This window comes from Littorina saxatilis, linkage group LG12, assembly GCF_037325665.1.
Source record: "Littorina saxatilis isolate snail1 linkage group LG12, US_GU_Lsax_2.0, whole genome shotgun sequence".
Taxonomy (NCBI): domain Eukaryota; kingdom Metazoa; phylum Mollusca; class Gastropoda; order Littorinimorpha; family Littorinidae; genus Littorina; species Littorina saxatilis.
In genome coordinates, this window is record NC_090256.1 from 40,616,476 (window position 1) to 40,631,592 (window position 15,117).

At 42.0% G+C, this 15,117-nt stretch overlaps 1 protein-coding gene across 2 annotated transcripts in view; it reads left to right on the forward strand.

Annotated features, from left to right (window-relative positions):
• The window catches only part of LOC138981946 (ionotropic receptor 25a-like), a 46,822-nt gene that overhangs the window by 12,113 nt on the left and 19,592 nt on the right, over positions 1-15,117 (forward strand). For both annotated transcript variants that reach the window (XR_011460744.1, XM_070355130.1), the window contains exons 2-6: positions 402-762; positions 10,391-10,537; positions 11,267-11,530; positions 12,568-12,743; positions 14,276-14,329. Coding sequence is in view for 1 of the 2 variants with exons in the window: in XM_070355130.1 (XP_070211231.1) it covers positions 621-762; positions 10,391-10,537; positions 11,267-11,530; positions 12,568-12,743; positions 14,276-14,329 (783 nt within the window). In the remaining variant the exon portion in view is untranslated. The remainder of the gene's footprint in view (positions 1-401; positions 763-10,390; positions 10,538-11,266; positions 11,531-12,567; positions 12,744-14,275; positions 14,330-15,117) is intronic.

Here is a 15,117-nt window from a genome sequence, read left to right on the forward strand (position 1 = left end):
CCAAGACAGATGAGAAATGAAACTGACAATCATTATGTCGGATGTAACAATACTAATACATGTATTACGAGTAACACTATGATAAATTCAAATTGAAAACAAACCAAGCATATTAGAGTGAGACAAAGGGACAGGTTTTGGGTTTTAATTCTTGGCGCGCTGTACTGTTATAGTTGGCGATGTTGTTTGAAATCTTTATTTTCATTTCAATGTTCAGATGGAACGGCCCCAAAGTCCACAACCCAAAACAAGAAACTAGATGACTATAAGCAGGCGCAGTGTAGTTTGAGTAATGACTACTGAAAACGTATCCACACCATAAAGAAAAGCAAATTTAAAAATAACTGTAACAAATAACTTTTGGTTGAATTTGTTTGACTCTTTTCTTTATATTTTTGCAGCCAGGCTGGTTCTGTTGCTGTTTCTGGCTGAGGAACCAATGCGGCCCAGCATGTGAGCTGTCCGAATGTAAACGGCAGCTGAACTGTCGACAGTATGATTGTGCCAGCAGCTGACAAAGGCCCTGCGCAACCAACAAGCAACATATTAATTATTGAAACAACACGTTTTTCAACACAGCGAACGGCACACAGCTGTGAGAAATTGTACACCGCACTACCATGAGGTGGAAATCACACATCGTGGCGTATCGACGACTGACGATGTCGATGTTGATGTTTGTGCTGATGGCGATGATGGTCGGAGGGCAAACAACAACGACGCCTTCATCAAGTGAATCAAACCAGCAGCCTCCCAAAATCGGTGAGTTTTTTTCTTCTTCTTCTTCTTTTTCTTCTTCTTTTTGTCGATCGCCTTATTACACTTCGATTCCAGCTCTGGAGACAATAGTGGTCTTCTGCAGAGCCACCACGGGTCCGTACTGCTTGTCTTGGTCTATATGCCGGGTTTCTCTATAATTGCATGCATGGGTGAGAGCAGGGGGGTGGGGGTGGGGGGTTGTGAGGGAGGTTGTCGGACGTCCTAAACCGCTCCCTCACTGAAAGCCGCCTCCCGAACCGCCGTCTTCATCCCGCCGGGCCATATCGCAGAAACCAAAGACTTTGTCCCAGACACATTTGCAAGGAGCAGTGTCGCGTTTTTGTGTGTGTTCGTCGACTCTGAGTCAATAGTCTTATTATTATACCCTTTACCCTTTTTGACTCACATGCGAAGCAAAAGTGAGTCTATGTACTCACCCGAGTCGTCCGTCCGTCCGTCCGTCCGTCCGTCCGTCCCGGCGTCCGTCCGGAAAACTTTAACGTTGGATATTTCTTGGACACTATTAAGTCTATCAACACCTGATGTGGCCTGATGGTGTATGGTTACAAGATCTCAAAAAACATGTGCGGCAACTTGACCTCACTTCAAGTTCAAGGTCACAGGGGCCGTAATTGTTGTCTTAAAAACGACCATTTTTCACATTTTCGCATTTTTTTCTGAAGTTATCGAGAATGGCAACCTTAGCTATGTATGCTATACAGGGCAATGTAAGCCCTATCTTTGGACACCAGTTTGGTTGACCTTGCTTCAAGGTCAAGGTCGCAAGGGTCCTTTAAAGTTGGATTGTATACATATTTTGAAGTGACCTTGACCCTGAACTATGGAAGATAACTGTTTCAAACTTAAAAATTATGTGGGGCACATGTTATGCTTTCATCATGAGACACATTTGGTCACATATGATCAAGGTCAAGGTCACTTTGACCCTTATGAAATGTGACCAAAATAAGGTAGTGAACCACTAAAAGTGACCATATCTCATGGTAGAAAGAGCCAATAAGCACCATTGTACTTCCTATGTCTTGAATTAACAGCTTTGTGTTGCATGACCTTGGATGACCTTGACCTTGGGTCAAGGTCACATGTATTTTGGTAGGAAAAAAGTGTAAAGCAGTTCTTAGTGTATGATGTCATTGCTAGGTTTAGTTATTTGACCTTGACCCTGAAGGTCAAGGTCATGTAAAGGTCAAGGTCAAGCATGTGAGTCGTATGGGCTTTGCCCTTCTTGTTGGTTGTCAAACTGACTTGGAGAGCCATCATTGTCTGAAGGGAGGGGGTGGGGGCGATATGCCACGGTGTGATGCGGTGATATGACACTTTATTGGTTGGAAATAAGCAGAGCATGAAGTCGGCTCCTTCAATGCGGGGGCGAAATGGGAAGATTCGATATTTCGCCGCTGGGGGATGATTGTGAGCTCTACTTCATTTCACAAAGCATGACAGCTCACCAACAATGCACCTCTCCTGCCCCCACCCACCCTGTTTCAAGTGCCTGTTGCACGTCAATGTGTAAGTCTTTTGATTGTGTCATTTTACGCTTTACTGCTTCCATTAGTTGTTGCTAGCGGGGGGTTGTCTGACCTTGTAACATATTTTGAGCTGATTATTTGCTGCGTGTTACATTTACCTTAATTTGCTCGTTTGATGTCAAAATGGGTAGTGTAGACATTTGCGACAAGAGTCTTCTTAACATGTAGTGGTTTTGTGCAAAAGTACTCTCATTTTAGTCTTTATGTTGGGAATGATTGGATCTGGGTTCAAATTAACGCGCACTTTTGTTTGCTTGACCATAAGTTTTTGATTTCAACAGAAAAAACAACAAACTTTTTTTTCTCAGAATTCAGAGATTTTAAATATGCTTCTTTCGGAATTTCGTTCAGTTTGGTCGCATCGCTTTTTTCAACCCCCTTTACTCTAAAGGTATTTAGCTTCCTGTCTAAGCGTAGATCCTTGTGTAGGTCACCTCAGACCTGCCCAGGTCCAAGTCGAGTCACAGCATCCTTCCACATAACTACACACAGAAAATAGGCGATATTGGGAAATAACTCTGTCAGGTTTGTATGACTTGTGACAGATCGAACTGTTTCTCTTGGCAACATTGAGGCAAGCTTTCCCACGTGGTTTTATAGGCCAATCATTGGCAAGCGGTATCCTTCCATGCTTGGAGACACGCCTCTCGCTAGTAGTTGTCCCAAAATATCCCCAGGTGGGGGTCAGAACGGGATGTTACACCGGTGCAGGGAGCTATACGTCTGCCATATGGTGTGGTAACCACGGAAACGCAGGACCATATATGATCACTGCTGATCTTGATCGGCCCTCCCCACACCAAACATTAATTTCTCATTTGAGATAATACAGTTTTCAATGTCTAACTACTGTCGTAGCTTTTGCCCAACAGCGTGGGCGGGGACGTAGCTCAGTTGGTAGCGCGCTGGCTTTGTAGCCAGTTGGTCGCTATCAGCGTGGGTTCGATCTCTCTTCGGTGTCCGAACACCCCCGTGTGCACATATGCGCACTAAAAAGATCACAAATTCACAGCGAAAGTCTCAAGGCTTGGAATACACGAAGACACGCGTGCATCATCTCTCGTCTCTGATTATCATGATCGTATTTCGATACTTTGACGAGACAAACCCAATGCTGGTGTGTCGAAGAAGACAACCACAGCGGACATGTTCGAATGAAAGCATCACACCATATCTTCAGCGTATTACCAATACCTGTCCCAATATAGGCCAACCGGTCTAAGACTAGGACGTTAAACCCTAATAGTCAGTCAGTCCCAACAGCTTAGTTCAAAGCAACAACTCGCCAACACTACGTCACAAGACCCAGCAAAGTGCTCGGTGATTCATCAGTGTTCAGACGATGGTCAAAGCATTTAAGAGCACTATAAGAACAACAACGCTGCCATGCTATCAAAAAGGCCTTTGTTGCAGAATATCAGATTGTATAGAGGGCCCCAAAGCTTATCATCACGATCACGGGAAGGGAAATTTTAGCTTTCACGATCACAGTTACCTTGATTTTTGTTTTCACGATCACGAATCGAACACCAGTGGCAAATCACGGTCACGGTAAAAGTTGCATGTACAGAAAGCACGTGTCAAAGTAAACACAACCACACAGTTATTCGCTCCTCTGGATCTATTGTTTATTCAACACAAAGTGACAACTGTTGCACTTTTTTATTATATTTTTTTAATTCTCTTTCATTCACACATAGAAATACATATCATGATTTGTAATCAGTAACAAGAATGTTGTTTTCATTGTTTTTTCTCTCGCTTTCTCTCTCTCATACAGACACTCACAGGAATATACACTCCAGGGGCGGAGCAGTTAAGCCAGAGGGGGGGGGGGGTTACAACCTGGGGTCCAGGGGTAGACCTTGTGGGGTACATGGGCAAGGCCCCTTTGGGGGGTCTGGGGGGGCTTAGCCCCCCAGAACTGAAGAGTTTTAGCTATTTTATGAACAATTTATGGCTTATCCTTGATTTTAAACTTGATCAACTGGTGTCAGCAGCCATTCATTATTTCTTTTAAAGTTAGTATTAATTTTTTTTGACAGCCGGGGGGGGGGGGGGGGTGTTCCGGAACCCCTGTAACCCCCCCCAAATCCGCCCCTGCACTCATACACATTCAACTCCCACACCCTCACTCACACACATGAATATATATACTTGCACAATTTCACATTTCCAGAGCTAAATCTTTTAAACCCATTTTCTCACAAACTATTGGGTGGATTGAAATTAAAGTACATGTATGTGTGATGGTAGAGTCTATAATCCTGACTAAAGGTCAGTCTAGGAATCATGAAGGTGGGTGAAGGAATATACACTCATACACATTCAACTCCCACACCCTCACTCACACACATGAATATATACTTGCACAATTTCACATTTCCAGAGCTAAATCTTTTAAACCCATTTTCTCAAAAACTATTGGGTGGATTGAAATTAAAGTACATGTATGTGTGATGGTAGAGTCTATATTAACAAAATCCCCAACGAACATGACTTTGATCGACTTTGACATGAGGATCAAGTGACCCAAACTGGCACGTCTCCCCGCCATAGTTCCTGAATTTAACCCATTGTTGATAAGTTTACAGGCGCTAAAATAAATCCAAGCTTAATGCAAAGAAGCGACAATTAGAATCTATGCCAAGCGTGTCCACGTTGCTGGGATGAAAAACACATTTCTAGTTTCGGTTTTGGCTACACTCAAACTCGATCAGACTCGAGCCAGTCGAGGTCACACTGAGCAGTGACAGCCGGACGTGGCAATGTTGACAATGTCAATGATCTCAATCAAACTCAAAGATTTCAAGATCTTTGCCTACATTCAGAACAGTCATAGAGCAACATAGACAGGGCCGGACTAAGGAAGGGGGGGGGGGGGGGGTACAGGGGTTGCGCACCCCCCCCCCCTGGCTTAAAGGCATATGTACGCGCTCCCGTGTTTACAAAGTGTAGTTTGCCCATAATCGATGTCAAACGCACCATAAGACCATGTAATGACGATATGTCGCCATGCGCGGACCATATACATGCATTACAGCTTGTTTTAGAGTCTCAAAAACTTTGGATGTAAACAAAGACGCGGAGTTATTTCCCTTGCGTCAACGCTACCTCTGTTGGCAAATCTATAAATAGGACGATCCAGATCAAAATGAAAATTAACATATCTCAACATTGAAGGGGTCCTAGACCACAATATTTTGCAGGGAACTTAATTTAGCATGTCTCCAGCTGTTGGTAAAGCAATTAGCGTGTATAGTCATCGAGTGCATATGCCTTTAAGCATGTACCTCCCGAACGCTTTTTTCTTCTTTTTTTGTGGGGGAGGGAGGGGGGGTTGCATCTGGATCATCATGAAATCCGAGGAGAAATCGCACCTCTCACCCCCTTTCGAAAGACATTTTTCTTCAACGATTTTTGTGATGAAAAGTATGAGTCCTTACAATCTCAATTCTTTTTCATTGCCTATACAGCTTGCTGTCGAATTTACCTTTTTCGTTCAAGGAGAGGCTTCCTTTCCCTCCAGAAACATCAAAAAACGTTCAGCTTCAAGGGGGCTTCGCCACCTTGCAACCCCCACCAAGGGGGCTTCGCGGCCCCCTGGACCCCCATCTCCCCCATCTGTAACCCCCCCCCCCCCTAGTACTTACCTAGTCCGGCCCTGATAATAGATCAACATACCTTGACATTTCGTCTTCGGAGAGACGGACCCGTAGCCGGACCTTTCCATCAAGGAAGGCATTCTCGCCGCATGCTTTGGTCTGGCTTGAATCCACAAAATATAACAGAAGTTCAATGACAGTACCGCTGCACGCCATTTTTGATCTTCGAATTCGAATTTGACTTAATACACTCAAAACTTTAGCACGAAGCCCTTCCATTGGATGAAGTTTGGCAGACTTTTGCAATTCGCCTTCTGATTGGATCTCTTTTTTTGTGTGATTGGTTCTCTTAAAGGGAAGCTATCGCTGTCAAAATCATATTTCTGAATGTGTTGTTGCTTCCCTTCAATCGGGATTGGCTCCTTGACGAATAGGGGATCATAGCGTGATACAGCTGTGAAAAATGTACGTTGAAAATAAAATGCTTTACAATAATGCCCATCACGATCACGAAAACAAATGACGATCACGATCACGAGACTTAATTTTTTTTGTCATCACGGATCACGAGCAAAGTCCCATCACGATCACAGAAATGGAAATTTCGGCAATCACGGTCACAGAAAGGTCAAAAAACGCCAATCACGATCACGATTTTAAACCCTTTGGGGCCCTCTGTATACGCTGTGTATTTCAGCGAACGAGACTTTAGGGTTGTATTCTGTTGTCCTGTCTGTTACTTCAATGTGTTTTTGTTTAGCGTTCTCGTTCTTCTTTTTGAAGAAAATCACACCGCAGAAGCTGTAGTGATTTCAACGTTCATACTGGTTACGTTACATTCCAAGGGGAAACTCTGGCACATGGAATATGAATGATAAAACCAACGATTTCATTTCTGGTAATGCAAGAGTACAACAGGTAAAATACAGGAAATTACGGGTACGCGATCCCCGTTGCTTTATATGCATACAAATAAGTGTGACTGTCACATCGTCTGTATGATAGTGTATGAGGACACACACATACTAACCTCGCTGCACAAAGATTCTCTCCTTCTCTCTCTCTCTCTTTTTTTTCTCTCTCCCTCCTTCCTTCCCTCCCTCCCTCTCTCTCTCTCTCGCTCTCTGTCTTTCTCTGATTCTCTCAAAGACGCTCTTTTCTCTCTCTCACTGACTCTCTCACTGACTCTCTCTTTTTTCTCTCTCTCTCTCTCTCTCTCTCTCTCTCTCTCTCTCTCTCTCTCTCTCTCTGAGACTCTCTTTCGCTCTCTCTCTTCCAAAAAGTCTATCTCTCTCTCTCTCTCTCTCTCTCTCTCTCTCTCTCTCTCTCTCTCTCTCTCTCTCTCAATTCAATTCAATTCTCTCTCTCTCTCTCTCTTTCTCTGACTCTCTCAAAGACTCCCTCTCTTGATTTGATTACGTGAAATGCTGCTTTTGTATATTTCCTTTTTTTTTACCATTGTAAAAACCAATCCACTTGTTATACAATTAAACAATCCATCCATCCATCCATCCATCTCTCTTTCTCTCTCTCTCTGACTCTCAAAGACTCTTTTTTCCCCTCTCTTTTTCTGATTTTATCTTTCTCACTCTCTGAGTCTCTTTCTCTCTCTCTCTTTCTCTCTCTCTCTCTCTCTCTCTCTCTCTCTCTCTCTCTCTCTCTCTCTCTCTCTCTCTCTCTCTCTCTCTCTCTCTCTGTGTTTGTTAATTCAGCCACGAACTTCAACACAGAACTGCAAACGAAAGAATTTGCCCGAATCATCAGAGCAAACAAAACATGTTATATGCGCACACGGAGCTACGTACTCGTTGCCATGGAAACAGCGTCAGAGTTGACTCAACCACTGATGGCTGTGTATGCAGTATGGCGGCCATACCGAACCGTGTGTACACCTACTGCTGGTGGAATAAAACGGCTTGATCAATGCCCGACAAACACTGCAAAAGAATGAGAGGGAAAGTAGATTTGTAGGCGATAGCTGTAGAATTTAATGTGCTGTTTACCTTGGCGTTGGTTTGATTAGAGGGGTAATGTATCGATTGAGCAATGGATTTTCCTTCGTAGATCCACGTGACGACAAAAAACTCATAATTGGGCGGATAGCCGAAACTATAAAAGAGTGCATGTTTGTGGGCATTCTATCGTAAAGACGAAGGGAATGCTAATTAAAATCGATTGATAAATAAATGTTATTTGTGTTTATGACCAAAATATGACATTTTACACAGATTTCGACAGTCATTGTTCTCCTCGACCGCTGGCGAGGTCCCGGGCGGACACTGACTATTCTGATCTGTGTAAAATGTAATATTGTGGTCGAACATACAAATAACTTATATTATCCGCCTGTGGATTGGTTGGTTGGTTGGTTGGTTGGTTGGTTTTTCATGACCCTTCAACCTATTTGTGTTTTTTTCCGGACAGATTTAATTCTCTCAGTTTAGTCAACCTGTGGAAATATGTTTTTTTCAGCCAAAACCACTAGTAAAACATTGTGGAATAAGTCAATGATATAGTTATGCTGTTAGAATTAAGTTGTTCGATTCCGAGGCGTTTGAATGATGATAGAGCATTTCTATCTTGGTGTGCCTTTTCTTTTGCAACGGTGATGGCGCTGAGCAAATTTCAAAACTCTTTGTCTTTAGATTTAACAGTGATGGCGCTAATATTTGTTCAAACTGGTACACAAACTTTAATGATGAAAACCATCCAGAAAAAAAAGGTAGGCTGGTCATTGGAACCAGTAAGAGTCCAACTCAGAGTACTGGTTTTGTTGTTTTACCAGCGAAAAAAACGGTAGTTCTAAAAATCGACCGGTAGGTTATACCTGTAACACGAGAAAATTACTCCTACGAGATTTTTACTCCGGAGTAAACATTTCGTACAAAAAAATTACTCCCTTTACGAAAAAAGCACTCCCCCATTACACGAGAAAATTACTCCCCAAGACCGGTGAGTTCCGAGTAAACATTTCGTACAAAAATGTTACTCCCCTGACGAATAAATAACGAATAAATTACTTCACCCCAACACAAGCAATTTAACTTCCCATGCCAGGTGTACGAAATTTTTACTCCCTTGTCCCCTGTTAGTCTTGGTGGTGGAAGGGGTGGAAGGAGGGTAGCGCGACATTCGTTTGCGCGAGATCACTTATTGGCATTATCCCTTCGCCCGCATCCCATTTTTGCGTACAAGATTTTTACTGGAAGTAAAAAAAATGGGGAGTAAAAATTTCGTGGAGGGAGTAATTTTTTCGTGCCTTAGGGAGTTCTTTTCTCGTACGAAAAGTGTACTCGGAGTAAGAATTTCGTACGAATTGTTTACTCCGGAGTAAATTTTTCGTGGAGTAAAAATTTCGTGTTACACCGGCAGCCAATTATTGTCTGGTATTTTCTCATTTCAACCAGTAAAATACCGGTAATTACCGGTTTTCGCCAATACTGTTCAAGTGTCGTTGTTTCCACTGAAACCAGCCATATTCTACGCCGACCAGTGGAATCAAGCCTCGTACACAGTGAAAGCATTGGTTTTGTACGAAAGAGTTTGTCGAATGAAATATAAATCAGCAAGTGTGACTAGCTGCCGATTTCCTTTCCTGTATTTTGTCATTTTTACCGATAAAATACCGGTCATCGCCGGTTAACGCGACTCCTACAAAAGCGGGACAAAGAGGCGTTCTGTTAGAAGCCGTCTGCATTGACAAGAAATTCTATGTCATTTATAATAGTATTCCACATTAACAAGTTATTCTATGTGTTTCTTTATGAGCATCCGCATTGATAAGAAAGTCTATGTATTTCATTATGAACATCCGCATTAACAAGAAATTCATTGTGTTTCAATGACACAATGTCGGCATTGACAAGAACATCCATGAGTTTAATTAACTTCCACTCTGACAAGCAATTCTATGTGTTTATTTTAATGGTCAATCGCTTTGACAAGAACGAGGTTTGTAATTGCCATTCGCATTGACAAGACAAGCGTTGTTTAATCGTGGCCATGCCCGCATTGACAAGACAATCCATGTTTAATCATGGCCATGCCCGCATTGACAAGACAATCCATGTTTAAATATGGCCATGCCCGCATTGACAAGACAATCCATGTGTAATTATAGCCATGCCCGCATTGACACGACAATCCATGTTTAATTATGGCCATGCCCGCATTGGCAAGACAATCCATGTTTAATTATGGCCATGCCCGCATTGACAAGACAATCCATGTGTAATTATGGCCATGCCCGCATTGACAAGACAATCCATGTTTAATTATGGTCATGCCCACATTGACAAGACAATCCATGTTTAATTATGGTCATGCCCGCATTGACAAGACAATTCATGTTTAATTATGACCATGCCCACATTGACAAGACAATCCATGTTTAATTATGACCATGCCCGCATTGACAAGACAATCCATGTTTAATTATGGCCATGCCCCCGTTGACAATAAATTGACTGTGTGCAGTGGTGTACCTAGATGAGGTGATGCTCGAAGAGAACCGCCACATTCCTGATATATTTGACAAAATCAACACTCTCTCGGGACATGCCGTCACTGGTGTCCATTTTGACACCGTCATTGTCACCAATGAATCCACTGCGTTGCACCAAGGTTTGTTGCTTTGTTGTATGTTTGTTGTTTGTTTGTTTGTTTTTGTATGAGCCGTTTGTTTGTTTATTTGTCTGTTTGTTTGTTTGTTTGTTGCTTGCTTGTTTATTGTTTGTTTATTTGTTTGTTTTGTTTGTTTGTTTGTTGCTGGTTTGTTGAATTTTTGTTTGTTTCTTTGATTTACTAATCTCTATCCGTACTCCCATCATACAGTCTTAACACAGTCATTTCAGGTAATTGGTATGCGTGTTAGAAGATATCTTTACTTTTCTGTCTGTCTCTCTTTCTTTATCTCTGTCTGCCTGGATGCCTGCCTGTCTATAATTTGTAATTACTTTCGGCTGTAGCTTGACTTTGTTTGTTTGTTTTTTGTTCAATTAATCGAGCATCCACTGAGAGGGTAGACAGGCGTTGATCAGTATTTGACGTGCATTTATGCACACCCGGACGTTCTTATACATACAACGCAATCGTTGTGACAACAACAACAACAACAACAACAACAACAACAACAACAACAACAACTACTACTACTACTTATTGACCCGTTTGCAATTTGTGATGCATGGAAACGTTATTTTTGAATATGGTTGAACCCCCTTTTTAAGACTCCCTCCCTTTTAAGACCCTGTTTTCTCCACCTTTCAGATCATAAACTTTGTAAATTTACCCCCATTTTGACAAGACTTCCTTTTTTGCCTTTAACTGCCTGATGATTGTCCAAATTGACAGCATGCAGTAAGCTTCAGGACGGGATGGTGGCCATGATAGACATGACGTCACGGCGGGTGGCGCCCTTACTGCGCTCCAAAGCGGGAAGCGCGGGAATCGCCTACATCTCCATGGTAGACAACTCTTACTACCGCAACACTTGGGGGGACGAGGAGCTCAACTGGCGAGTGGAGCCCACCTCCGTACAGCTTCTACACGTCATTGCTGACATTGTGCGTCACGAGAAGCTCAACAACGTGGCGCTCGTCTATGACGACACTTTTGGTGAGTTGTAAGGCCAAAAAAAAATATAGGTCTGTTTACGGTAACATAGGCCCAAAAAATAGGGTCGGTAGGTCGGGATTTTTTATTTTTTTTTTTTTTTTTTTTTCCTCTAAAAAACCATATTTTTACGTTATTTTGCCAAAAAAACGATTTTTTTTTTCCCCAAATGCCAAAAAAAAGTCTAGGGTCGCGCGAAAAAACTAGGGTCGGTCGGGTTACCGTAAACAGACCTATTTTTTTTTTTGGCCTAAGACTTTTTTTTCTTTTTTTAACTTTTTTTATGGCGATTTTGTTTTTGAATCTCCAGAAGACCAAGCCTTGTCATAGTAGGTCACAGAGCTAACTTTAGCGTTGCCATGTCGAGAAACTAGAGCTTCATCTACCGAGCGCCGATGTTGGCCTCTAATTATGATGCTTATTCACTCAATAAAAAGCTTGAACAGATCTGAGAAACAAAGGGACGTAAGCGCTCTGAATGCATAATTATACGACCCGTGTAACAAGGGAAATAAGGGAGAGATATACGGAACCAATCTCCTGGCATCTGAAAGAATAATAACCAGCATTGAAATAGTGAAAAAGCTTCTTTATAAATAATCTCAAAATCAATTCTCTGTCGAACTGAAGTGGTTGGACGGGTTTGGTGAATGGAATAAATTGTGTCAGAATTAAATCATTGCAAGGTGTTATATCATCCGGTATTGCGTTAAATCGTCTGTGAAAAGGTTTTTTTTTAAAGTCTGTGTTCTAATGAATTCTTGTTGTTGTCCACAAGTAAACATTTCAGAAATTGAACTTTCCTCTTGTTGAACTTGAGTTGGACCTGTCTCCGTCTTTTTTTCTATTCAGTTTTTTGATTCAGTCTTTGATTTTTGCTTCCACTTTCACTTTTGCGTTTTGGTTACCCTTTTGTTTGTGTCATGAAGAATCCTTCACAGGCGAACATTTTGATGTTGGTATTTGTGCTGTCTTTATTTTCGTGAGTACAGAATTTTTTATTTTTTTTAACATTGTTTTTTGCTTTGTGAAATGCGCAGACATTCAAAACACGCCGCGCCGAATCCTGACCAACGTTCCAGCCCAACACCTGTACGTGCGTATCAGCGAGTCGGAGGAGGAGACGCAGCGGCAGGTGCTCATGCTCAAAGATATCTCCATCAAGAGCATCTTCATCATCGCCAGCGACGAAAACGCCAAGAAATTCCTCGGGATGGTAGGCCATATGTGTCCATTTCTGCGACTTTGGGCATTGTTGACTCAAGCCTCTGGTCAAAGTTGAACCAGAATGTAAACAAACTTTACCGTGCTCACTGACTCCCGCTTCAAGCTGAATTTCTATGACTTGAAGGAAGTATCGGTGAAAGCACATTGTAAGACAGATGAAAAGCAAGGGAAAATACAAATAATCTTGGGATGCACATAACGTTTGTTTGGACCACAGTGACAGTTTTCGTAGAAGTGGCCACATATGTCAGCTGATAATGCTCCATCTTCAACTTTCTGTTGAACGATTTGAGAATCATGACCTAGTGGCGAGAGCTAAAGCCTATCATCATTTTGGCGAAGTATACTTCGCGAAATCTGCATCACAAAGCTCGCTGCACAAAACTTTGGCACTGAGTTTTCGGTAAAAAGACTTCGCGAAGTCGACTTCGTGCGTCTCTCCCAATGAAGATTTATCGCTTTTTTAATTTGTTTTAAAAAGAGGCAAGTTTCTGATTTAAATGGACTTTATATTTTTTTTTTTGGGGGGGGGGGGGGGGGGGGGGGCTATCTCCGACCCTAGCATGAAATCAAGGTTTGGCGCATCCTGAACTCAGGTCAAAAATGAGTTACTTCCCTTCGGGTCTCATTCTATCCTGACAGGATGCCTTGGTTTTCCTTCTCTGGAGAGGAAATCGATTTTTTACATATTTAGATCTTTTCGTAATGTGTTATGGATATATAAGCAGATTCGCGATCGTCGATAATGATTTTCCTTGGTGTTGTGTAATTTTTAAATTACAAAGGAATTGATATGTAAGACAGTTTCAAGCGAGCTATCTTTCGCGGATGTATTTAGATCTATTTACTGTGCAAACAACTCTAAAGTGTCACGTGATAACCAACTTTGGCTTAGATTCGCGCCGGTGCAGACGATTTTTTTCTGTAACCAGTTGAGAGTGATGCAACCATATATCACGGTCTCCGACAGCAGTCTCAAAATTTCGACTTGTTTTGACCTTAGAACGCGTTAACGATGTCTTTATCATAACTGTGAAGAACAGAACGGAGATCACTGTCGAAGTCGGCCAATCTGCAATCATTTTCGTCTCGCGAACACTGATCTCAAATTTAGATTAGTGCTCGCGAAAAACATATGGGAGATAACTCTGTATTCTTGTTTTCATAGATTCGCGCACTAATTTAGCATGCTGTCAGAGACAAACTGGCGATAGCCGTGGAGCGATGATTATCAGAATGGGTTTGGCGACGTTCATTTTTTCATTCGTCCTGAAAAACAAACCTGGTTGCACATTTGCCTTTACTTTTAAACTTGTTGTCTGTCTTGGTCTGTGCCGCAGTTCGGTATCCAGCCTAACTGAAGATATGAAACCAAAGAGAAAAAAAACACCCTAAAACACAACAACAAAGAAACAAACAAACAAACAAACAAACAAACAGAACATTGTGTAATATCTCGATCAATATTGCTAGAATTGTAACAATTTGTTGATGCTTTTTTGTTCAATTCTTTTCTTCCAGATAAACAATCAGACTGTAGATACACCTTTCCCAAATCTCTTCGTCTTGACCAAGGTAAAGCATCAAGTTCTTCCTTACACAGTCAGCTTTGTGCACACTCTCCTCAGACACTTGCGCACGATAAAGACTCCGAGTTCATAGCGAAAGCCATCATCGTCGTGGTCGAGGTCGTCGTGGTTGTCGTGATCATCATCATCATCATCATCATAAACATCATCATCACACCACCACCATCATCATCAGCAGCATCAGCATCATCATCAGCATCATCATTGTCAACATCGAATTTCGATTATTGACGAGACAGGCTTAATGCCGGCGAGTCGAAGAAGACAATCGTGGTGGGGTTGTTCGAGTGAAAATATCAGTCCCTGCCCTCAGCGTCATACCAATACATGCCCAAATATAGGCGAATTTGATCATAAGAAGACGTTGAACTCGAAAAGTCAGTCAGTTTCAGTCTTTACAGAGAAAAGCATGAGTGCATGAATGAATGAACACAGATGCAGAAATAAATAAACGAATACAACATAAAAAGCAACAACACAAAGCGTGATACTGTCGGTTAAAAACATATTGCTTGCAGTGAAGAAGGAAGTTACTGCGTCTGAAATGACTGTGGATTGTACTTTGTCTGCTGATGTCGTCCACATTTAGCTTTATCTCACTTAAAAGGGCACTCCTTCCTGTGAAAACTGTTTGGCTCACAAAAACAGATTTTGCCAGGCTTTTACATGGCACAAGACCGCCCCACCCTCCCCACACCCCTCCAATGTTTTTAAAACATTTTTGTAGTTTTTCTCACATGTTTGTGGGTAACGGCATTATAGATTGAAACTGAC